The sequence below is a fragment of the Natrix helvetica genome, assembly GCF_964273705.1.
Source record: "Natrix helvetica genome assembly, chromosome: 10".
NCBI lineage: Eukaryota > Metazoa > Chordata > Lepidosauria > Squamata > Natricidae > Natrix > Natrix helvetica.
This window is the reverse complement of record NC_138561.1, coordinates 18,376,905-18,403,107: the sequence shown is the minus strand read 5'-3', so window position 1 is coordinate 18,403,107 and position 26,203 is coordinate 18,376,905. Positions and strand designations below refer to the sequence as shown.

General features: G+C 43.3%; 1 protein-coding gene across 1 annotated transcript; it reads left to right on the top strand.

Annotated features, from left to right (window-relative positions):
• Positions 1-752: 752 nt before the first annotated feature.
• Positions 753-24,348, top strand: SALL1 (spalt like transcription factor 1). Its single transcript, XM_081963129.1, has 3 exons — positions 753-897; positions 14,639-18,078; positions 22,617-24,348. Exons 1-3 carry the CDS (start codon positions 822-824, stop codon positions 23,055-23,057), a joined length of 3,957 nt encoding a protein of 1,318 aa, XP_081819255.1. The 5' UTR covers positions 753-821; the 3' UTR covers positions 23,058-24,348.
• The last annotated feature ends 1,855 nt before the right edge of the window (positions 24,349-26,203 follow it).

Below are 26,203 nucleotides of genomic sequence, written 5' to 3'. Positions count from 1 at the left end.
AGGCTCTCCCCTCCTCCTCCTCCTCCCCCAGGCCCGGGATTGCAAAACGGGGCTCTCGGTTCGAAACCCGCGCTCGCCCCATCTTCTTGCATCCTACCCCCCCAACAAAAAAACAGCGCTTCGCATTCGATTCGCTCTAGAACAAACTTCAAAACAAAACCAAACAAAACTCCAGCTGCAAAGAAACTGGAGGGAGAGAGAGGGGGAAAAAAACAACTTTCCCCCTTCCTCTCCCCTTCACCCCTCCCTCACCCAAACAAGGACCCCAAAAGTTGGGGACCGGGAGGGAGGGGGTCCCTTGTAGCGCATTCCTATAGTAACAGGCCCGGCGAGTTGCTAAGAAGGTTTTAAAAATAAATAAATAAACCCCAGAAACACACACAACTGTATCCAAACAGCTTTTCTGGAAGGGAGGGGGCGGGCGGGAGGGAGGGGGCGGGCGATGGTCCTGCGACCTGGGTCGCCTGATTGGGCGGCCGCCTGGGAGCGACAAGGGTCTCCGCCCAATCCGCGGCTAATTGATTAAGGCAAGCGGGTTTGAATAGAGGCTTGGCCCGGTGCCAATCGCCTTTTCAAAGCGTCCCCTGTATGATTAATCGCGGTGCATTATTGATAATCACAATTATCGCAGGACACATGCGCGGTGCGCGGAGGATCGGGCTAGCTGGAGGAGGAGGAGGAGGAGGAGGAGGGAGGGGAAGAGCTAAGAGGAGGAGGAGGAGGAGGAGAGGGAAAGGGGGGGGCAAGCTGGATTTCCGTAATTTTGAGAAGATTTTTTTTTCGTAATTTTTTATTCGGCCCCAGCTGATGTTTGAGCCAGCATGTCGCGGAGGAAACAGGCGAAGCCGCAGCATTTCCAATCCGACCCCGAGCTGGCCTCGCAAGCTCCACGCAACGGTGAGGGGGCTTGGATCGGGGAGGGGAGGGGTGTGTGTGTGGGGGTCCATCTCTTCGGGGAAGGAGGCCAGAGAGAGAGGGAGGGAGAGAGAGAGAGAGAGACCTGTCTGGTTGCCTAGGGGGGAAATTTTGGGGAGATGGGCTGGGGGGGGTCCTGCCCAAGACATTGTCCCCCTCTCCCCGAGGATCTCCGGTGGGCGATCTGCCTTACTTCCCAGAAGCCTGCGTCAAGCTTTCCTCCCCCTCTCTTCAACCGCCCCCTCCCCAAATAACAATTCGATCTGAATTTGCCCAAAGAAAGTGCAAAAGAAACTTACCTACATGGGGGGGGGGGCTTAGGAGAAAGGATGGAAAGATGACCCCGGGGAGGGGGGGCAGGGAGGGGTGGGGGCAGACAGCAAAACAGGGAGGAAAATAAAACGGCTCTTTTCCCCCCTCCTGGGTGGGTGAGAAAGTGAAGGGCTCCCCGCACGAAGTTGTTTCCACTGGGGAAGGTTTGGTGCCTTCTCCACGCGCGGTCCTTTCCCGGCTAGGTTGGGTCGTTTCTGGGCTCTACTCTCTGTCTGTCTGTCTCTTTCTTTCTTTGCCCCCCCCTCCTGCTTCTCCCCACCAGCCCCCACCCCACCAGCCTTGCTCTGACTGGATCCTTTTGCCGATCTGCTAAGCCGAGAGCCGGATCTCTCACAATTCCCCACGCTGCTTCCCCCCTCTAACACACGGACCTACCACCGCGCGGCCGAGCTTGGGGAGGGCAGGGGGGGGGAAGAGGCCCGTAGGGAAAAGGCGCTGCAGGATCCAGGCTTGGGGGGAGGGGGCTGATCCTCTAGAAACTCACCACCACCACCCCTAGGATATTTTTCTTTCTTTCTTTGCGGGGACAGAAGCGATGCGGGCCTGACTCTCGGGGAAAAAAAGAGCTTTCTTCCCAAATCTACCTCCCACCCACCACCCACTTGGCCTGCCTTCCCTCCTTCCCCCCCTCCCCGCAAAAAGAAGCGGCCCCTGGTAGCAAAGGCTGCGCCGGAGCGATCCCAAGTCCCCTTCCCTTCAATTTTAGCGAGGAGAAAGGGAGGGAAAAACACAAACACACACGCAGGCAAACACCCACGGGTTTTTTCCCCCTCCCGGCTGCGGCGCGTAAAATCTATTTCGTTATAAAAAAAAAGAGGAGGGAAAGACGAAGCGCGGCTTTTCGGCTCCCTCCCGGTTCAGATGGGTGAGTGCGATCCGTTTGCCGGCTTTTTCTGGCTTTGCGTGGCATCCACCGGCGCCGGAAAGTTTCCTAGCCGGCAAGCTCGCTCTCTTTCTTTTTCTCCCTCCCTTTCTCCGCCCTTTCTTCTCTCCTCTCTCTCTTTCTCTCTCCAACTTGCGCGCAATCCTCGCTCGTCTGTCGGAAAGTTTCCCAGCCGGCCAGCTCTCCTCCTTCCCACTGCCATCATCCCCCCTCTCTTTTTCTTTCTCTCCCTCCCTCTCCCTTTCTCTCTCTCTCTCTCCTTCTCCTCCCTCTCCTCTCTCCCTTTCTCTCCCAAACTTGCGCGCAATCCTCGGCCGGCTTTGGAGTCTGTTCTGAAGGGCACAGCGCGGGAAAAAAGAAAGAAAGAAGGGACTCCAGACGCGCTTCGCGGGCCCCCGGCGGTCGTGGGAATCTGAGCTCCGGAGAAAGTTGCGCGAGGAAGACCGAGGAGGTTGGTGGGGGGGGGGGGCACGCTGAGTAAAGGTGGCTTGGTTTGCTGGCAACCTGCCCCTGCTCCACGAGAGTTGGGGAGTGGACGTCGGGCGACGTAGATCCCCCGTCGCAGATCGTCTTTTTTCCCTTCCCACCCCCTTTTTTACTTTTCTCGGGTGCCGAAGCGCGTCGGCATCGAATCGCGCGTGGATGGAAAGTGAGAAGGGAGCGAAGCGGAGCAGGAGGCTAAACGGGTGAAAAGAGGCTTTTTTCTGAGTGATGGGTCTGAGTGGGTCGGTGGGGGAATAAATAGAGCAGAAAAGAGGAGAAGCTGGAACTGAGACACCTTCTTCTTCTTCTTCTTCTTCTTCTTCTTCTTCTTCTTCTTCTTCTTCTTCTTCTTCTTCTTCTTCTTCTTCTTCTTCTTCTTCTTCTTCTCCTTCTCCTCCTCCTCCTCTTTCTCCTCTTCCTTCTCTTTCTCTTTCTCCTTCTCCTTCTTTTTATCTGTCCACGCCGATTTCACGAGCGGCTCGGAGAATCTGACCAGATTATTTTACTCTGGAGAAAGAAAAGAAAGAAAAGGAAAAAAGAGGTGATCTCGTTGGCTCCAAAGTTGACCGTCTGTTTGTTTGTGCCTTTCTCCGTTTGTTGGTGGGTTCTGCTAATCCACCTCCGTCGTTGACTAAGGTTGCGAATAAACTTGGTAGGGGAATCTAAAGAAGATTGGAGGGGACGGGGGGGGGGGCGAACTCCAACTTGTTTCGGCTCCTTGGGAAGTCTCAAGGTAGAAAAGAGGGGTCAAATACAAAACCCGGCTTTTCCGAAACACTTTTTTTTTCTACGCATGGAGGAGAAGCGGAATCGGGTGGATTTCCCGGGCACGCTTGGAAGTGTTGCTTGGGATCTTCTTCTCTTTCCCTTTCTCTGCAGACCTCTTTTAAATTTTATTTTTTTAAAAAAAAAAAACTTTCTTCCGCGGTCGCTTCTAGTGTATCTAGGAATGCATGCGAGTTTTTAAGGTACAGGGGGGTTGGATCTGCATAGGCACACATACAAAGGTTAAATTGTGTTTAAACTGGGATTAGCAGTTGAGGGTGGGAGGTGAAAAGAGGGGGGGAGAGAGAGAGAGAGAGAGAGAGAGAGAGAGAGAGAGAGAGAGAGAGAGAGAGAGAGGCCTGAGTGGCAATGATAATTTCTCTTGTTTGGGATGTGTACAAGAAAGTCTCTTCCCAGGCCACTGGGAGAAAGAAATGTGACTTTAAAACTTTCTAGTATTTGTGCTAATATATTTGGAGGGATGCAGTTCTTCCTATTTATATACGTATCTTTATATCTATATCTTTACAACTCTATCTATCTTTCTATCTTTCTATCCGTCTATCTATCTTTCTATCTATCATCTATCTATCTATCTATCTATCTATCTATCTATCTATCTATCTATCTATCTCTTTCTATCTATCTATCTATCTATCTATCTATCTATCTATCTATCTATCTATCTATCTATCTTTCTCTCTATCTATCTATCTTTCTATCTATCATCTATCTATCTATCTATCTATCTATCTATCTATCTATCTATCTCTTTCTATCTATCTATCTTTCTATCTATCTATCTATCTATCTATCTATATCTATCTATTTTTCTCTTTCTATCATCTATTTATCTATCTATCTCTAGCCACCCATATGCATACAAACATACATACACAACACACATGGGCCTCTTTTGTAAGGGGAAAAATATTCCTTCCACTATCTGAAAATATGTATATTTATAGATTTGTGCCCCAAAGCTCTGCATCTGTCCTCCACAGTGCCCTTTAACATTTCGCACTCACAAACAAACAAACTAACACACACAGAAACATTGTTGGAAAACAAGCTCCCCCGCACCCAAAGTTTTCAGCATCCTAGCCAGCCAGAAGGATAAGGGGTGTGTGTGTGTGTGTGTTCCTAAAGTCTCTCACACACTGCTCCTCCACTGTATCCCTCCCTCCCTCCCTCCCTCCCTCCCTCCCTCCCTCCGTCTTTATTCTTTTCAGGAGGTTCAAGAGGCTTGAAAAAGTTTGAGAACTAACTCAGCCACTCAAAGATGCAAGGGAGAAAAATCAGGGTTTTTTTTTTCTTCAAGGGAAAAAAATACTATTTTTTAAAAAAATGATCAAGTCTTGTTTCAATTTTTCCCCCAGTTATTTTCTACAACTTCTCAAATCCTTGGCAGACATTGGGAGCATTTGGAGCCATTCTTGAGCACTTTTTTTTTTTTTTGAAAAGTGGGCTAGAAGATTTCTTCTCTGTGTTCACTACTATGTTTGTCTCTAAGCCCAGGTATAAATTTCAGTAGAATACTTGAAGTCCTGCTCCTTTGTGGAGGGCTGGTTTCTCCAAAAGAACTTGTAACAAAAGAATTCTGTGATCTTCAAACTAAGTCAAACCTCTTCTTTTGAGGAAGATCTTGGTCGCATCCCCTTTCCATCCTGACTTCTTTCTTTCTTTTTCTTTCTTTCTTTCTCTCTCTCTCCCTCTTACTTTCTTTCCTTCTCTCTCTCTCTCTTTATTTCTTTCCTTTCTCCCTCTTTCTTTTTCTCTTTCTTTCTTTCTCTCTTTTTTTCTTTCTTTTTGCTGCTTCTGTTTAGAATATCTGGATCCAGGGTTGCTATGAAGAGAAAAGTAATTTTATCTCTCCAGGCTTTTCCTGTTCAGTGATGTGCTGGAGGGAAAAAAAATCAGTTTTAATCAAAACGCATTAATATGGAGGAAAATGACAATTCAGTTTTCTTAGTTGCTGACTTGTTCCAGTTAAATAATCCTTCCTTCCCATCTTTCTCCCTCCCTCCCTTCTCTCTTGAAAGAGCAATGAGTTGCAGAAATGTTTCCCTCCTTTTCTTCTTCTCCCAATAACTCTACTGCCAGCAGTACATCTAGGTTACTACTGCCTTACATAGTTCGACTAAGTTGCCTGCAGGCGATGCATTGTAATAGTGTTAACAGGATTGTAATAATAGTATACAGTGGACGAACTTTGGTGAACGCCATCTGTCAAGGCAATTTGCCTTCGCATTTGATCTATTTTTCAGGAACATGCATTTTTGGAAACTGTGTGTACCCTACAGTCACAGTATCAAAGTGAGATTAGGTGGGGGTAATTAAAAGCTAACCTTGATGGTTGTAAAAAAATAACACAACCCAATATATTATTTATTACAAACAGAATGGTCTCTTCATTTGATGGTTTGGGGTTTTATTTGCAATCTCCATTGTGAATCAGATGTTTGAAAGTTTTTGGCAGTTTGATTTGATCTTTTTCTCCCTATTTTTTTTTCATTTAGTAATGCCTTTGGGGGTAGAGGAGAAACAAACATTTGAAATTTTAAAGTATATTCAACAAGTTAGACCTTGCCAATGGCAATACAGAATTCTGCTCCGTTGCTTTTTTTTTTTTTTTTTTAAAAATAAGGTTATTATTTCATAATTATTTTCCTGGGAGGAAACCCCGATTCGAACTTACTATGAGTCAAAAATGCAGACTCCTAGGGCAATTCTCCAACTTACTGGGATTCCAGCTTCCTTTTGAGCTGTGCTTTTCTTTTTTCCTACAGTTTCTTAAAAGTGTCTGCTACAAAAATACATTTCCTTGCAGAATTATTCTACAAGCGTGGGAGAAAGCACAGATATCTGGAGAGCATGAGATGTAAAGAATTCCCTCTCGCTTTAGGCAAAATATTAGAAATGGTTATGATTTCATATTTTAATACCTCCTTATTTTATCTGTGCGAGTCCTGCCCAAGTTACAATTCTACATTCAGTGAGGGTTTTATAATATTTTTTTTTAAAAAAGCTTTGTTGTAGTTCTTGCTATGATGAGATATTCTTCCAAAGATGGTTGCTGCAATTAGTTGACATTTTCCATTCTTCAGTCAGAGGCGTCTAAAGCAACTTGGTTTGAATATGGCAGGATTAACTTGTTTAATGGCCCTTTGTGCTTCTACCTAGAGGTAACAAATAATTTTTAAACAACTTGGCTTTTTAAAAAAAAAATAGAGCATTTTTCAAGGGGGAAAACTTGTCTCCATTTCAGTTAAAAAGTTCTGTGTGGGGAAAAAACAGTACTTGACATTCTCAGCACATCCAAACATCCCTTATTGTTTGCCGTGGTTTGTCCTCTGCAAACTTCATTTAATTTTCGGGGCGATTATCTCAAAAGGGACAGTTCTCACAAACAGATCCTCTTTCTCTAGTTTCGCTCCCCTGGTTCCTCCACACACCCCCACCCCTTCCACCATATTTACACTTCTGGCTGTTTTGTTTGATAAGTTCCTTCAAAAAAGGGTAAAAAAAAGTGTCCTGTACGTGTAGAAAAATAAAACGTTGCTGTTTTATCAGAGCCACAAATCCGACCGACCAAAGAAGGAGAAAAGGAAGAAGCAAATGGGAATTGGGGGGGGGATGGTGGGAATGAAAAAGGGAGCGAGAGAGAGAGAGAAACAGAGAGAGAGAGAGAGAGAGAGAGAGAGAGAGAGAGAGAAAGAAAGAAAGAAAGAAAGAAAGAAAGAAAGAAAGAAAGAAAGAAAGAAAGAAAGAAAGAAAGAAAGAAAGAAAGAAAACAAGGGAAAAAGTGCCGGTCAAGAAAACCAATCTGGAGGGATTGGTCAAGTTTGGCTTTATTTTTTTTTTGCCTTATTATTCTAAGCTGTGGAAGCTTTGGTAAAAACCACCACTTGGATTCTGGAACTGGGCTGGGTTGAGAGAAAGTGGGGGGAAACTTGCCAAGGCAAACCGGACCAACTGGAGCTCGGGAGAAGTGAAGAGTTCAGATGTTTTAACCTTTGTCAGCTTCCTTCCCAGCCAAAGGTGACAAAGTTCAGATCACAATGTGTGCTTCAATCTCTCAGCTGGTGACCTCCAAATAGACTTTTCCCAGTCACTTAGCAGGAAGTAGGTAGTTGATTTTAGCTTCGGCCTTATCAGCTCCGCTTCTTTGACTAACTCTTATTCCCTTGTTACGCCTCTGGATATCGGACCCCCAAAGAGAAGATTGACAGGCAATTGTAGCCGCTCCATGGTGGGGTGGGGTGGGGTTTTTTTTTGTTTGTTTGCACCTTTCCGCCACCAACAGATGAGCAGGATCCGGTTTCTTGCCCCTTCGCCAATGTTTACGGAGCTGAAGTTGAGATATTAGGTCTATCTTACCGGCCCTTGGCTCACCCACCCCCAATTTATTTTGGGGCCTGCCATGGTGAAACTCTTCTCGAGTTTGAAGGGGGGGGGGGTGGAGAGAGAGAAAAACTGTTGCAAGTGAACCCCACCACCTAGTGTTCATTTTTCTCCCCTTCCTTCTGAAGAATGGATCCATTCTTTCTCGGGCTTTTTTTTTTTTTTTTAGAAAACAAATCGCTGGGCTGGCCTGTTACTTCGTTTTGCAAACGAAATGCATTTGTTATTACTTTTGTTAATGGGCCATAGTCTTAGCCTATTCAATCTCCAGTGGAACTTTTTCTGAGAGAGTTTAAAAAAGAATACATATATAATATTATATAGATTATATATAATATGTATAATATTATATAATATATATATAATATTATATATAATATATATACATACATACATACATATATATATATATATATATATATATATATATATATACACACACACACACACACACACACACATACATACATAAACACACACACATACACACACACACACACACACACACACACATGACTTGGGGCATGGATATGTATGTGTGTATGTGTGTTTGTATGTATGTATGTATGTACCCCATTTCCCTGAAAATAAGATCTCCCCGGATAATAAGGCCAATACGACTTTTGAGCGCATGCACTAAAATAAGCCCTCCCTGAAAATATTGCAACACCGCAGCAGCCATGAGGTGACCACGCTCACCGCCTCCTGCACCTCAAAAATAATAAGACCTCCCCAAAAATAAGTCCAAGTGCTTATTTTGGGGGTGAAAATAAAATAAAACCCTGTCTTATTTTCGGGGAAACACAGTATACGCACACATACAGGAGGTGGGGCATGGATATGTGTGTGTGTGTGTGTGTGTGTGTGTCTGTCTGTCTGTCTGTCTGTCTGTCTGTATGTATGTATGTATGTATGTATGTATGTATGTATGTATAAAATCCATGCCCCAACTCATGTCCCAGTTTTTATTACAAACAATGACAGGAGCATATCGAAACTAAGTCCCCTTCACAATATCTTAGACCATATTGAAATCTGATTTCATGTCAAACAGAGAAGTGCAAGTGCGGATTGTGAAGGTTTGGTTCGAAGGGGTGTGTTTTGTGTGTGTTTGTGTACATTAGAGAAGAAGGGGTGCCTGGCCTAAACCCTAACTCTGTTTTTTCTCTCTCGGTGAATATATATATATATATATATATATATATATATATATATATATATATATATATATATATATATATATATATATATATATATATATATATATATATATATATATATATATATATATATATATATATATATATATATATATATATATATATATATATATATATATATATATATATATATATATATATATATATATATATATATATATATATATATATATATATATATATATATATATATATATATATATATATATATATATATATATATATATATATATATATATATATATATATATATATATATATATATATATATATATATATATATATATATATATATATATATATATAAAATCTATTCTAGTAATGTGGAGGAATGAACTTCAAAAGCTGTTATTCAGGAAGCTTGGTAACTTTTAAAGACCTGCCTCAAGACACCTTGATGGGGGCGTTTATTATTCCTTTTCCGAAATGGTGCAAGATAATTTTATATTTGCGTTTCTGTGGTCGGGGCCTATGTCTCCAAAGTCATGCAGAACCCCTCGTTTCCAAGGGAGAGCAATACCAAAATAGTTGGTTTTTTTTTTTTTTTTTTTTTTGAGTTGGCAGCAGAATTCTCGCCATTTTTAAGAGAGACCAACAGATTGGAAAAATCCTGCAGCTTATTTGGGGAATAGAGGCCTTTGCCAGCATAAAGTTCCTTGGATAATTTGCAGGGTTTTGTTTTGTTTTTTTAAAGAGAGAGAGAGAGGGAGAGAGAGAGGGAGAGAAAACATGATTGTTGTAGTCGTACCTTTCTTATTATTTTGTTTGGGGTTGGACAGATCGCTGCCTTTTCTGTTCCAAATGTCTGGATGGAAATTCATTTAAACTTTTCTATCAAAAGAGACAGGAGAAGATGGAAATCTCACTTGTCAGGTGACAAGGTTCCATTGTTTGAGATAACTATGTCTCCAGTTGCTAAGATTTAAAAAAAAGATCCCCCCCAGGAGGCTTTTTTTTTTTTAAAAAAAAAGGCAGGGGGAGGAGAGAGAGAGAGTTACTTTAAGCTATAATGCATTACACCATTCCCAAGGCCCTAAACTGCCTTCTATGCAAATTTCACCCAAGAAGCATCTGTAAACTTTAAAAGTTGTTTTTGAACAAGGGTTGAAGCTGGTGAGAATGCTTCCTGGTTTCTATCAAACCTAGAATGTGGTTGGATGTTATTAAGAAATATCTTTGAATCTTTTTTAAAAAAATATTTTTATTTTGAACATTGGGAAATAAAAAGTGTATGAGATTTAATTTGGGGGAAAACGAAGTCCTTTCAGGTATTCTCTTGGGGAGAAATTTTTGCAGGAATTAAAGGGGGGGGGAATAAAACTTTGTTTGTTTTTAGAAAAGATATACACTTATCTTTTCCTAAATAAAAGCAACAGCATTCCCTTTTCCAAAATAAATGAAATGGGTATGTGAATATGCCTAATGTTAGCCTGTGGGTCATACTTCTTGATTATTAAAGAAAGTATGGACAATTCTAGAAAAGCTGCACGCATTCTCGGTTTGATATTTGAACCTTTTTACTTGCTTTCTAGTAAAAGAGAGAAAAAAGTTGGTAGGTGAAAATATAGAAAAAAACATTTTTGCAAACTAGGCAGAGAAGGCAGCATTATAAAGGTGAAGAGGAGGATTTAAGGCACGTTTTGATATATATATATTTTAGCATAGACGTGGTATAGATTGGAAGCGAATCCATTGTTCTGCGTATAATTCATCAGTTGCTTTTTCTGATTTCCCTCACTAGTTATTTAGTTTCTGAATCTGTCATTATTTGTCTAAGCACAGCTGACCAAGCAAAACCATGTTTTAAAGTGGGCTTTATGTTTTGATAAATGTGATCTGGTTGAAAAAGTATTTTTCGACTGAATGCCGAGCTTAATAGAACATGCTGACATAATAGTTTTAATGCATTTTGTTCAAAATGTGTGAATAAACAGAATGGCTTTTGTTCCTTCATAATTGGCTGGAAAAAAATAGAGGGAAGCCTCAACCATGAGATATGGAAATGGGAGAAGAGAAAAGAAAAATGTTTTTTCACCTGACAGTATTCAGAATGGACTCCTCTGCTTTTTTTTTGAAACAAGCATCTAAAGAGGATGCAGCATTTAAGATTAGTTGTCAAAATACAGCGCTTTAAATTGAGTGTGGGTTGGGTTGTGTGCATCCTCACTCACATATACACACAGGTCTACATTGGGTTCGGCAGTAAAATGAGCACAACAATATATTCAAATTGTTGTGTTTAATATTTTACGTCCTCTTGCCAAAATCCTAAAATTCTAATCACGTACGTCTGCTAAGAGACCAAATGATCAAATCTTCCTACGTTAAATAGACTCCTAGTTACTAACTTCAATACACAACTTTTTCTTTTTGTCCTGTTTTCAAACTCCGGAGACAGGGTAACTTAAAACAAAAGTGTCCGTCTGGCACCCATGTCACAAACTATATGGCGTTTAAAAGGAAACAGAATCGATGCCATTTTCTTTTCTTTTCTTTTCTTTCTTTTTGATAAGCCCAAGGACTGTTTTGAACTTGGATTGGTTTTAACTTGTAAAAGAAAAAAAGGGGAAATTGTATATTCTCTCCCTTTTTTTGTCTTCGCCATCCTCAGAACTTTTTAATGTTTCTCCCCCCACCCGCCCCTCTCTTCGAAGATTTAATTTGGAAGTCATGGAAACTACCTATTATCTGATTTTAGTGTCGCGGGAGAACAGGAGAGGGAGGTAATCCTTGAATTAAATGGGCTTCCCCCCCCCCTCTTCCCTATCTTTCTAAGTTGACCACACGCAATCGGTACAAGAGAATATTTTGTCCTCATGCTGAGAGAACAATAGGGGACCATCCTTCCTTTGAATAAGATCAGGGAGTTTGAAGGCAGAGGAAGAATTTTCCTTTCTTTCTTTTTTTTCTTTTTGGAGGAGGGGGGGATAACGTTTAATTTACAAATGGATCTTGGCGATAAGGAAAAAAAAAGCAGCCACTGGTTGATAACAAACCTCAAATGAAAGGAATTTCCCTCCACCCTCTAATGAACAGTTCGGAGCTATTGCTTAAAGAGCTAAAAAGCAAAGGAGTTTTGATAGGGTCACAGACAAGTAAGAAGATTGCTTGGCGTTATCAACCTAAACCATCCAAATTGATTTCTTATTGGTAGGGCAACATTTTCTCTTACGCTGCTCATCTTCTCCCTTTCTTTTAAACCCATCTGCTGCTCTTTGCTCCCCCCCCCTTTCTTCTCTTAAACAGAAACGTAATATTTTTAATGCTGTTTTTCATAGAGAGGTTATCATCTAATCTAATCTGCGTGGTGGTAAAGGGACAGGGTCTTTATGGAGCTGGCCACTGGTGTCTATTTTCAGTGGGGCTACCCTGCAATTTTTACCACGGTCTAGGTGAGGTTGGAAGGAGCATGTTTTTTAAAAAAAAAAAAAAGAAGAAAAGAAAATGGCATTGGAAGCGAATCTTATCGATTAGGAAGGGACTGGTTTTGCAAACGATGCCGTTTTTTCAGGAGGTCGCACTGTAGTCCTTAGAAGTTCAGAAGGGCTTGTTTGGGGAAAGGCCTTTTCGTAAAGGCTTAGAGCTAACCAAATGTTTAGCCACCTGTGGAGCCAGGCCAAATGTGTTTATCAGAAAAGAAAATTGCATTGCATAGAAGTCTGTTTTGGGGCTTTGCGGAGCAGCAATAAAATTCAAAGAACACTGCTGTCTTCAGCTAAGTGTCATGGGAAAGATTAAGCAACAAACGCTTGATTGTGAAGAGACAGATATTATTCTTTTGAGTCTCTCTGTCCCTCTCTTCCATAAAGCCCCTAGAAATAACAGAAGGAACAAATGGAAAACAAGAGGTTTGCCCGAAAACAAACAGTTAGCTTGTGTGTTCCTGAAGAGCTCAGAAGGTTGTCTTGTTGTTGTGGCCAACCTGAGGCTCTGGTGACATGTGCTCTTTTTCTCCTCTTCAGTTCCCCATCCCAACCTGTTGACTTTTGTCCATAACTGATGGAGGCTTTGAAGGACCACAGATTAGTTTCAGCGATAAGGCGATTGCCCAAGAGATTTTTGAAGCAGCCGAAGATGAACAAGGTTGAAAGAAAACTAGATAGTCAAATGAGTCAACAGATGGTTGGTTTTCCATTTGACGGATTGCTAGATGATAAACCAGAATAAAACAGACAGAACAATCCGTTTCTTGCTGTGGAGTTTTGATTATGCCCCATGTCTTCAATTCATGCTATTTTACATCACTGTGGATTATCTGAAGGACCCATATTCTTGAACACGAATATCGGTTTAAAGATCTAATTGTACAGTCTTAAAACTCAGCCATGGACAATGTTTGTGACGTTATATGTGACACCACCTTGTGTGCAGCTGGTGGTCCAAACTTGATTTTGTCCTGGGCCACTAAGATGTCTTTAAAAAAAAAGAAATGGAAACTGTAAGGTCTACAGATTTTCTTGCCAACATTTAGCAAGTCATGTCATCCAAAGGCTAGGCGTGGCTTAAGGGAAGAAGATGATTTTCTAGATGAAAATTTGAGATATGGTACATAAATATCTTAATCTGATTTCATCAGATTCCTGAAATGTCCCCTTTTTCTGCCTATCATTTCATGTAGAGTAGCTTAAGGGGTTTATGTTGCATTTGTCACAGCGAAAACTGATATCTGATGTCCAACTTGAGCATTGGAACACAATCCTTTAGATTTCGCATTTCTCCAAATTGTGACACGGTAAATTTTCCACCCAGGAACTGCTCGAAAGATTTAAAATCTCTATTCCTGCAGAACTGGGATGGTATGTGCAAATATAGATGGAATTGTAATGTATTCGTAGTTGTATTCAAATTGTGTCTTAATTCCTGGTTAAAAGACCTCAAAAGCTCCATGTTCTATTTTTCTGTGCTTATGTTTTTGAAATCAGGGCAAGAAGACAGGCGTGCCTTGGTAGAAAAATTATAATAATTATCTTATCATAGGTTGTTGTGCTGAATAGATGTGGGGGGCAACTTCTATCACATGTTACATGGGCATCTTGTTGACCAGCACTGGTCATGGGCACAGATCTATGAAAGCCACCATTTTTGTTGTGAACTCCTTTTCTTGTCACAAAATTGAATGTTTAAGGATCATCTTAGAAAGCTGCACCCCATCCCATCCTCTAGATTCACACTAGGAACTTCTTTTTTTAAAAAAGGCATTGGTAGACTAAGGCACCCTTTAGTGACGTGGAAAGAAAACGCCAAAATTCTGTAAGTGTCCCTTGTTAAACAGGAAAACTTTTACAGCAATGGAAGGCATGAGACTTAAATAGCAACAAATTAATTCAGCGATAGGCTGACTGGCCAAGAGGTATTTGAACAACCAAAGATGAACAAGCTTGAAGGGAACTTCAGACTCCGATGAGTTGAGTTGAGATGGTTGAGTTTTCCAATATTATTTTTCTCAAAAAGGAGAACCAAAGGGATTTTTCCAAAGGGATAACTCTTGAGGAATGAGATAAACCCCATGTCCCCTCTGGTTGCCTTCTTTTACCCTTGTAACCTATTTATGTTTCTGTGCAATTGTTAATTTTGCTTCTTTTCTCTCTCTCTCTTTTTTTCTCTTTTTTTCCCCGCCCTTGCCTTGGGTCTATAGGAGACACACAGAAGGGTCAACCCAATCGGACCCCCAAGACAAAGGATGCCCATGTCTGTGGCAGATGTTGTGCCGAGTTCTTTGAACTGACGGACCTGCTACAACACAAGAAGATCTGTACTAAAAATCAACTGGTTTTAATTGTGAATGAAAACTCTGTATCTCCTTCGGAAGCCTTCCCTCCTAGCCCTCCGAAAGATAATCCCGATGAACGGAAGAACAACACAGATAACAACGCGGGTCAAGTCGAAGGCAGCAACGTTCCTGAGCGAGACGACAAACTTGACAAGGAAGAAACCATGGATACAGAGCCTTCTTCTTCCAGCATTAGCAAAAGCACTAGCAGTACTTCCCAGACCGTCAACAGTACTATTGCAAGCAGTAACTGCTCCACCAAGGGAACCTCAGCTCTTACAACCTCTCTACCTCAACTGGGAGATCTGACCATGCTGGGCAATTTCTCCGTGATCAACAGCAACGTCATCATCGAGAACCTTCAGAGCACGAAAGTAGCGGTGGCCCAGTTCTCTCAGGAAGCGCGCTGCAATGGCACCACAACCCACAAGTTGGCCGTCCCTGCCCTCATGGAGCAACTCTTGGCTTTGCAGCAGCAACAGATCCATCAGCTGCAACTGATTGAACAAATCCGCCACCAAATATTACTGCTGGCATCCCAGAATGCAGACGTGCCAACAACGTTGCCGAACCCATCGCAGAGTACAGTACGAGCATCTGCCAACCCCTTGTCGACATTAAGTTCCCATTTATCCCAACAGCTGGCTGCCGCAGCCGGATTGGCACAAAGCCTTGCCAGCCAGTCTGCCAGCATTGGTGGTCTGAAACTCCTGTCTCCTCTACAGCTACCTCAGAGCAATTCTGGCAACACTACGATTCCATCCAGTAGCGGCTTATCTCCGAGTATTAGCCTAGCTACCGCAGCGATCACGACGTCATCTTCCGACAAAGTCACTACGAACACTGGTGGTCCACCACTTGGCAACCCGGCAGGGACTGTGTCATCATCGCCAGTTTTTGCAATAAGCAGTTTATTAAGCCCTGTATCAAATCCTCTTCTACCTCAGCCCACTTCTAGTAATAACTCTGTGTTCCCCAATCCTTTATCCAATCTCGGAACAACCGCAGAGGACTTAAGCCCATTGTCTGCTTTGGCCCAGCAGAGGAAAAACAAGCCGCCCAATCTAGCCGCTTTTGAAACGAAAAGCAACTCGGACGAAGCCTTCTTCAAGCATAAGTGCAGGTTCTGCGCGAAGGTTTTCGGGAGCGACAGTGCCTTGCAGATCCATTTGCGTTCTCACACTGGGGAGAGGCCCTTCAAGTGCAACATCTGTGGGAACCGGTTTTCCACCAAGGGGAATTTAAAAGTCCACTTCCAACGGCATAAAGAAAAATACCCTCATATACAAATGAACCCATATCCGGTGCCCGAGCATTTAGACAACATCCCCACCAGTACGGGGATCCCGTATGGGATGTCCATACCACCAGAAAAACCGGTCACCAGTTGGTTGGACAACAAGCCAGTGTTATCTACTTTGACCCCATCTGTCGGCCTGCCGCTCCCGCCCACAATCCCAACCTTGACACCGTTCATCAAAACGGAGGAGCCTCAGCCCATTCCTATCAGCCACCCTTCATCTAGTCCTCCATCTTCTGTCAAAAGCGACTCTGGCTCCATCGACCCCGCAGGGAAGAACTCTAACGGGCCTCTGGTGGAAGGGGAAATGGGCGCTTTGCTGCCCTCCGGCGACAAACCAGAAGAAAGCATGCCCAGCATTTCTTCTAGTCTGAACCACTCTGTCACCTCCCCAGGAGCAGAATCGGATTCCAGCAACGTGGTTGCTTTTACCAGTCCACTGATGCCTCTCATGTCTGAGCAGTTTAAGGCTAAGTTTCCATTTGGAGGGCTGCTGGATGGAACGCCAGCCTCGGAGACCTCAAAGCTACAGCAACTTGTAGAAAACATCGACAAAAAGGCAAGCGATCCAAACGAGTGTCTCATATGCCACCGAGTGCTCAGCTGCCAGAGTGCTCTGAAAATGCACTACCGCACGCACACTGGCGAAAGGCCCTTCAAGTGCAAGATCTGTGGCCGGGCCTTCACTACGAAGGGCAATCTAAAGACCCACTATAGCGTCCACCGTGCCATGCCGCCCTTGAGGGTGCAACATTCCTGCCCCATCTGCCAGAAAAAGTTCACCAACGCAGTTGTGTTGCAGCAGCACATCAGGATGCACATGGGAGGCCAGATCCCTAACACACCAGTGACGGAGAACTATCCCGAGTCCATGGAATCTGATACGGGCTCATTTGATGAGAAGACCTTTGATGACCTGGATACCTTCTCCGATGAGAACATGGAAGACTGTCCCGATAGTAGCATACCAGACACCCCTAAGTCTGCCGATGCCTCTCAAGATAGCTTATCATCCTCCCCATTGCCACCAGAGATATCAAGTATTGCTGCTTTAGAAAACCAGATGAAGATGATCAACGCAGGGCTGGCTGAACAGCTACAAGCGAGTTTGAAATCTGTGGAAAATGGATCGGTCGAAGGGGACATTATGACAAACGATTCTTCCTCGATTGGGGGTGATATGGAAAGTCAAAGTGCTGGAAGTCCTGCCATTTCGGAGTCTACCTCTTCCATGCAGGCCTTATCCCCATCCAACAGCACAACGGATTTCTACAAATCACCGGGCATCGACGACAAACCGCTACGGACTTTACCGAACGACTTTGCCAACGGTTGGCCTGTCGCCTTTGCCAACGGCGGTGCTTTGGACCTGACCTCGGGCAACCCAGAAAAAATGGTGAAGGAAGAGCCGCTGGGCATGTTGTTTCCTTTCCGCGACAGAGGCAAACTTAAGAACACGGCGTGCGACATTTGTGGCAAAACGTTTGCTTGTCAGAGTGCCTTGGACATTCACTACAGAAGTCATACCAAAGAGAGACCGTTTATTTGCACAGTCTGCAATCGTGGCTTTTCCACAAAGGGTAATTTGAAGCAGCACATGTTGACACATCAGATGCGAGATCTACCATCACAGCTCTTTGAACCCAACTCCAATCTTGGCCCAGCTCAGAACTCTTCCTCCTCCTCCTCCTCTGTCATACCTGCAAACTCTCTCTCGTCGCTCATAAAGGCCGAGGTCAACGGTTTTGTACACGGGCCTCCTCAGGACCACAAAGAGACACTGCCCAGCTTGCTTCCTTCAGGACCTTTGCTCCCTTCGGCGACATCCCCAGTCTTACTTCCAACTCTGCCTCGGAGGACGCCCAAGCAGCACTTCTGCAACGCGTGTGGGAAGACCTTCTCGTCTTCCAGTGCTTTGCAAATCCACGAAAGGACCCACACAGGAGAGAAGCCTTTCGCCTGCACAATTTGTGGAAGAGCTTTCACCACCAAGGGCAACCTTAAGGTACTCTCCCTTCCTCCCTCCATCTTACAACACTCTGTTTCCCCCCCCCTTTAGCTGCCCACTTGTGTTGCATCGTCCCAACGGGATTCACATTTTGCAACAAGCCATAATGGGGTTGATTTGGTATTTGGTTTCCCTTCTTGGGTGGATCTAGCCCAGGGATGGGATTCAATGTTTTTTTACTACCAGTTCTGTGGGCGTGGCTTGGTGGGCGTGGCAGGGGAAGGATACTGTAAAATCTCCATTCCCTCTCCACTCCATGGGAAGGATACTGTAAAATCTTCATTCCACTCCAATGGAAGGATACTGCAAAATCCCCATTCCCTTTCCACTCCAGGGGAAGTATACTGCAAAATCCCCATTCCCTCTCCACTCCAGGGGAAGGATACTGTAAAATCTCCATTCCCTCTCCACTCCAGGGGAAGGATACTGCAAAATCCCCATTCCCTCTCCACTCCTGGAGAAGGATACTGTAAAATCTCCATTCCCTCTCCACTCCAGGGGAAGGATACTGTAAAATCTCCATTCCCTCTCCACTCCTGGGGAAGGATACTGCAAAATCCCCATTCCCTCTCCACTCCTGGGGAAGGATACTGCAAAATCCCCATTCCCTCTCCACTCCAGGGGAAGGATACTGCAAAATCCCCATTCCCTCCCCACTCCAGGGGGAAGGATACTGTAAAATCTCCATTCCCTCTCCACTCCTGGGGAAGGATACTGCAAAATCCCCATTCCCTCTCCACTCCAGGGGAAGGATACTGTAAAATCTCCATTTCCATTCCACTCCAGGGGAAGGATACTGTAAAATCCCCATTCCCTCAGCATAATATGTTCACTGGGCCACCATCACATGAACGGTGTATGGGATCTGGGCTATTGATTTCTCTTGGTGATTTTTGCATGATAAATAGGACTTCTGTACAGGCAGTCCTTGACTTACAATGTTCTGTTTAGTGACCATTCAAAGTTACAACAGCATTGAAAAAGTGACTTCTCTCGCTTAGCAACAGAAATTTGGGGCTCAGTTGTGGTCGTAAGTCGAGGACGGCCTGTATAACCAGTAGGGTTTGTGTATGACTTGTGAATGGCTGTATCCATGCATTCTGAAAGCATAGTCCCAAGTGGAGCCCTGATGGCCCATTCTGGTGGATGTATTCCTTCCATGCTTTTTTCTTTTTATCCAGTGATAAAATTGCAGCCAATTTTAAGTGTATAATGTTTAAGAAAACAATACAATACAATAGCAGAGTTGGAAGGGACCTTGGAGGTCTTCTAGTCCAACCCCCTGCCTAGGCAGGAAACCCTATACCGTTCCAGACAAATGGCTATCCAACATCTTCCTAAAGACTTCCAGTGTTGGGGCATTCACAACTTCTGGAGGCAACTTCTGTTCCACCGATTAATTGTTCTAACTGTCAGGAAATTTATCCTCAGTTCGAAGTTGCTTCTCTCCTTGATTAGTTTCCACCCATTGCTTCTTGTCCTGCCCTCAGGTGATTTGGAGAATAGTTTTGCTCCATAGTTTTAAACAGAGGGACAAGTTCTTTTCTTAAGTATAAATAGATTAAAGAATTTACAGCTAATGTTTGAGTTACAACCATTTTGCTCATCACGTCAAAACCTGTGAGTTTTGAAATAACAATTCAAAATAATTCAGTAACAATTTTGAAACCTTTTTTTTGTAGCAACTGTTAAGTGAATCCACAGTCGTTAAGTGAACCTCTGGTTTACTACTGGTATTTTTTTTTTTTGGGGGGGGGCTGCAAGCTGGAAGTAAATACTGGTGTTAGGCAAAACTGTCCCAAAATATCATTATGAGACTGAAGCAGCCATAAATACATCCCAGTTGGTGAACATTTGAAGGGGGCTGGGGTGTCACAGGAGTGTGGAAAGGGAATTTTGGACCACTGGAACCTCAAATATGGAGTCATAAGCACCCCCTGTTGCCCCCTGGGTCCATCAGAACTTCTTCTAACAGTCATTTAAGTGACTGGACGTAAATAAAAACTACTTTCACATGTGTTTGTATGTGTGTTATACGTGAACGCATCATGCGCATGCTGTCCTTGTGACAATATAATACAGAAATGACATGGGTTTGTTTTGGGTTTTTTGGAAAAGTTATGGGAGGAGGATTAATATATTTGTAATTGTTGATGGACCAGGGTTTAATTGGTTTTCTCTTCATTCTTTTCTTTTGATCCTTCTGCATATATTTTTTTCCTGATGGTGACTTCCTTTGTAACTCCTTCCTTACACCTTTCATCCCTATTTTAAAAATTATTTTTCACAATTCCGAGCTTGCCTGGGTGTTAAACAGTGAGAGAGGCATGTCCATTTAGACCCAAATTGTGCTTCCCAAGACAGAAATTCAAAATATAGAGGTCCCTGTGAAATGCAGCTTCTACCAAATGAGAAATTACTTCTTTCTTGTTCTTATTTACTGTTTGTATCTGGCTGGGGCAAAGTTTTTAACGACTCTTCTAGATTTTATCACTGCCTCTAATTTGAAAAGTTGGTAAAACCACTTTTAAATGGAGTTTTGTTCTCCTGTCCATCCCATTGCTTAGCTGAGCATTCCTGCAGAAATGGTTGCAAAAAAATATGAAATTAAAACGTACCATTGTCAGGGTCGTTTAAAAACTGTTATGACTTTCACTTTGAATATTTGGGGACCACTGGCCTTCATGTATGTGAGATGAGCAGCAAATAGAGACATACAGTTAGTCCTCGACTTACAACAGTTTGTTTCAACGACCATGCGAAATTTCGGACGCTGGACAACTGGTTCATATTTATGACCGTTGCTGTGATCATGTGGTCCTCTTTTTGTGTCCTTCTGACAAGTAAATTTAATGGGGAAGCAAGGTCAAACAATGCGGCATAACTCATCTAACAAATGTCTCACTTAACGACAGGCATTTGGGGCTCCTTTGTGGCCGTAAGTCGAGGACTACCTGTATTTCAATCTGTGAAATCTTGACCTTCTTCTAAATTGGATTCTGGGCTCATTTATGACCCTTCAAGGTCATCTCAGGACATTTTTTCTTCCACATGAAACTAACTCAAGGTAGTAATACCTTTTGAAATTTACTTGAGTCCTGCTCAGTCATGGGCCAAATCCTAAACTTGGTTGTTGCTGTTGTTTTTAAGCAAAGTCATTCTGTGGTATGTATCTTAAGATCCACTTAGATCTATTTGGGATAGGAAAAGAAGATGTTGTGATGATAAGAGACTCACTGGGCCAATGGTACAGATAAGAATCCTGCTGTCCTGTTGCTTTGAACTAGAGTTTCTTCAAACTCTAATTGTTGATGAATAGAATTAGAATAGCATTAGAATAGCATTAGAATAGCATTAGAATAGCATTAGAATAGGACAGGACAGGATAGGACAGGACTGTATAGCAGAGTTTGAAGGGACCTTGGAAGTCTTCTAGTCCAACCCCCTGCTCCATTTCAGACAAATGATTGTCAAAACTCTTCTTGAAAACTACTAGTGTTGGAGCATTCACAACTTAGAACTGAGGAGAAATTTCCTGACAGAACAATGAATCAGGGTAACAACTTGCCTCCAGAAGTTGTGAATGCTCCAACACTGGAAGTTTCTAAGAAGATGTTGGACAACGATTTGATTGAAGTGTGTAGGGTTTCCTCCCTAGGCAGGGGGTTGGACTAGAAACCTCCAAGGTCCCTTCCAACTCTGTTATTTTATTTTATTCTATTCTAGTTGTTCCACAGATTAATTGTTCTCACTGTGAAGTGATGTTGATAGGTAATGTTCTTTATTCCCAGCTTAGACCAGAGGTGGTTGTCCAGATGTTGCTCAATTGCCCTCCTCCCAGATGCTGTAGGACAGCCAATAGTGAAGAACACTTTGAGTTACAAATCCTGAACATCTGGAGGAATAACTCCCCCATGTTGGAGGCTAAACCATATGGTGAATGGTTGAGGGAGAGAGATATGTCTGGTTCATTGAAGTGAAGACTTGAGGATGACAGGATAGCTATCTTCCAGTCCTTGAGAGACTGTCAAAGAGGATTGACTTAGTCTCTAAAGCACCTCAGGGCAGGACAAGGAGTAATGGGTGGAAGCTTGTTAAAGAGACATCCCACATGGAACTAATTCCTGACACTGAGAACAATTAATCAATGGAATAGGTTGCCTCCTGGGAGTTGTGGGACTCCATCACTGCAGGCTTTCAAAAATAGACTGGACAACCTTTTGCACCGGGATGGTATGAGGGTCCTTCAATGAGCAGGAGTGATTCTATGTTCTGTGTTGTGTTTAGCTTAAGACCATGGGTCTCCACACTTGTCAACTTTAAGACTTATAGAAATCAATTCCCAGAATTCCTCAGCCAACAGACTTCAACTCCCAGAATCCCATGCTGGCTAAGGAATTCTGAGCGTTGAAGTTCCCAAATTGCCAAATTTGGAGACCCTGAGGCTTAGACCACAAAACTCAAGAGAGAGGCTACCGTATTTAAGAGTATCTTGACCCTACCTCACAGCCGCTGCTAACCTGTGTCTCTTTCAGGTGCACATGGGAACGCATATGTGGAACAGCACTCCCGCCAGGCGAGGCAGACGGCTCTCCGTGGACGGGCCCATGACTTTCCTCGGAGGCAACCCCGTCAAATTTCAAGACATGTTTCCAAAAGATTTGGCCGCGAGGTCGGGAAATGGTGACGCTTCCAGCTTCTGGAACCAATACGCCGCGGCCCTCTCCAACGGTTTGGCCATGAAGACCAATGAGATCTCAGTCATCCAGAATGGGGGGATCGCCCCTGTTCCCGGGAGCCTGGGCAATGGCAGCAGCTCCCCACTTAGCGGTTTGACCGGCAGCCTGGAGAAATTCCAGGATTCGGAACCTAACGCGCCTCTCGCTGGCCTGGAGAGGATGGCAGGCAGCGAAAATGGGACCAGCTTTCGGCTCACCCGCTTTGTGGAGGACAGCAAAGAGATTGTAACGAGTTAGGACAAAAAGGTTGCGGATACTTTTGTGCAGTTTGTGGCAATTGAAAGTGGGTTGGGGAGGGGGTTGTGTTGCGGGGTGTTTCTCCCCCCCCTGTTTGTTTTCGTTTGTTTTGGCAAATCCACGGCACAGAAACATTAAAGACACATCCTTTTTGTACCCGTTCGACATCTAGAGTTCTAAAAAAAAAAAAAACAGTTTATTTATTAGTGATAATAACTTTTTTGTTTGTTTGTTTGTTTGTTTGTTCTTGGCTTTGCAGGGATATGCAAGCGTTAAGTTCTGTAAGTTGAAGTAAATACTAATTGACTAGAGTGCTGTAACATTTATGGCAACACAAGTCTGTTTTTGGCCAGGCGGCCCCTCGTCCTGGCTTTTTAATTTATTTCTCTCCTTCCAGTTTTAGCCTAAACATTTTGGTGGTTCGTGCGGTTGTGCCTCCCACCCCTTTCCGCCACACTTCACTCCTCCCGCGCGTGTAAACAAACAAACGTACGTACCTGTGTGTGCCCTTCAATCCGGACAGAAACGCTTCTTGGCGAAGAAGTTGCTTTAATTGCACAACCAGCTCTGCGCCCTGGATTGAAAAAAGGACCACGTTAAAAAATATCGAAGGACGCCTATTCCTTCGCCGTGGGCTCGATTTGTTTTTCGTTGGTTTGGTTGGAAATTTTCTTTTTTTACTCGACGACGAATTAAATTGGCTACGATTATGATTAGGTAGATATCTTTTGTCCCCTTTAGAAATGGTCCTCTATTATTATTATTATTATTATTATTATTATTTTGGTATTGTGCTTTTTTACTGGAGTCGTCTTAGATGTCCGTTTGTTTCTGTACAGTAAACAAGCACGAGATGATTAGCGAAAACCCCACAGTGTTGTTTTGCTAGTTCGAAACCCTCTGCCTTGTAGGTATATTATTAAAAAAAAAAAAGTACTGGACTTTTGTGCTGCTAAGATTATCTCAAACCACTCCTTCCATGGACAACTTAAGATGCTCTTGTACATACGGTGAGAAATATCAAGGTCATTAAAACAAAATGTACATATCTACTCAGCGAGATCAACGTCTTGACTAAGGGAATTAACTGCAGTGTTGTTTATTTTGTATTGGGTACGACAGGAAAACAAAACAAAACAAAAATCTCTTGGGACTGTTATATGCACTTTCTTGGAAAGCCTGAAAAGAAATAAGTCCAGTTACTTTATCCTTTAATACTTACTAACAGCAGAAAGTCTGTAATTTTCTGCCAGTAATCAAATACATTTTTTTCCTCCAACAGATGAAAACTGGATTGTGTGTCTGTTTTAACGAAGATGGTTTTATTCTAGAATATGTGGGACCTTTTAGGTGAATGGGCCAGTTAAAAAGATGGGAAGGGGGACACGGAGAAGTTTTAGAATAATAGAGTTGGAAGGGACCTTGAAGGTCTTCTAGTCCAACCTCCTGCCCAGGCAGGAAGCCCTACACCACTTCAATCAAATGGTTGTCCAACATCTTCTTAAAAACCTCTAGTGTTGGAGCATTCACAACTTCTGGAGGCAAGTTGTTCCATTGATTGATTGTTCTAACTGTCAGGAAATTTCTCCTCAGTTCTAAGTTGCTTCTCTCCTTGATTAGCTTCCACCCATTGCTTCTTCTCTTGCCCTCAGGTGCTTTGGAGAGTAGCTTCACCCCCTCTTCTTTGTGGAAGCTCCTGAAATATCGGAACGCTGCTATCATGTCACCCCCTAGTCCTTCTTTTCATTAGTGCTGAACAGGAGGGGGGGACACAAAGAATGGAACTACAGCACCTATCACCCCCAGCAAGCAGGGCATGATGGGAGGAACAAGCATGGATTTTCAAGTAGCAAATCGAGTCTCGAGGGCTTTCTGTTGGTGCCAAATCCATGCCTTAGATTTGTTACATTAAAAAATGGAAGGTGGCCACTTTTCACACCCACTCCTATTTTATCATTATTATTTTGTCCAACGGAGAGGGCCTTCCCTTGCTGGAGAAGGGAACATTGAGTGGCCAAGCTTTGGATATTCTGGGGGAGGACAATGCCACACTCAGGGCATGTTTGACAAAGGCAACATGGCGATAGCATGTTGACACATGTGTGTGAAGTAAGAATGGAATGGAATAACAGAGTTGGAAGGGACCTTGGAGGTGGGTTGGGATAAAGTATTGTCTATAAAAATTTGAAATTTTCAGGGAGGGAAATGTTGCTTTCATTCCCAATTGTTTCCCCTATTCAAAGGAAAACCTGTGGAGAAAGGGAAAGAAATCATCTAAGGCAGTGTTGGTGAACCTTTTTGCTAAATCTTCCAGTTTCCAGTGCACATGCGCATGCGAAGACCAGTTGGCCAATGCACAAGCGCATACCGGAAAGCAGAAGAGCAGCCTCCCGGTGTGCATGCATGCGCTGGGAAGAAGATCTTCCAATTTCCGATGATCTTCTCGTTTCTGGAGCGCGAAGACCAGCTGGGCGTTGCACATGTGCGCACCAGAAACCAGATGATCATCTTTCCAGCACTCACATGCGGTTTTCGGCTCTCCCACATGCGTGAAGACCAGCTGGCCAGCGCACTGGAACCAGGAAGAGCAACGGGCGACAGCTTGTGTGCCTGGAGAGATGGCTCTGCATGCCACTTCCGGCACGCATGCCATAGATTCACCATCACGGATCTAAGGGATGCTTCCTTGGGAATGCTTGTTATAATGCTTATAATATACAGTATGAAGATTGTAATCTTTGTTATTAAGCTAGGATTATTCTGGATTCCCTTGTAAAGGCCAGATTTTCTGTAGGAAATTTCCATATGTGGATGTCTTTTCTTTTCTTAATCTCGGATGGTAACGCGATCCTTTGAAAGTTTACCTTAACAAGACCATCAATTAGACTAGTGGGTTTTGGGGTTTTCGCTTTGCTGAACTTGTTCGTGACCAAGTAATCTGAAAGGTTTTGATAGTTTGATAGTCCCGTGCATGGTTTGTAAAGAACAGTTTCCTGTTGCATTTGTCTACGGAGATTCTCAGTTCATCCAGGCCATGGTTGTCCCCAAGGTGCCTTTTCCAAGGGTCAATTGGACTTCCTTGGTTGTTCTTTGAAGAGGTTTCGCTTCTCGTCCAAGATGCTTCTTCAGCTCCGTGGGGATAACTC

Bases quoted from the DNA above. Each gene is read 5' to 3' on its own strand.
- SALL1 (XM_081963129.1), top strand. From the start codon at position 822: ATGTCGCGGAGGAAACAGGCGAAGCCGCAGCATTTCCAATCCGACCCC. The intron at 898-14,638 runs GTGAGGGGGCTT...TTGGGTCTATAG, and splicing joins CTCGCAAGCTCCACGCAACG to GAGACACACAGAAGGGTCAA. The intron at 18,079-22,616 runs GTACTCTCCCTT...TGTCTCTTTCAG, and splicing joins CCACCAAGGGCAACCTTAAG to GTGCACATGGGAACGCATAT.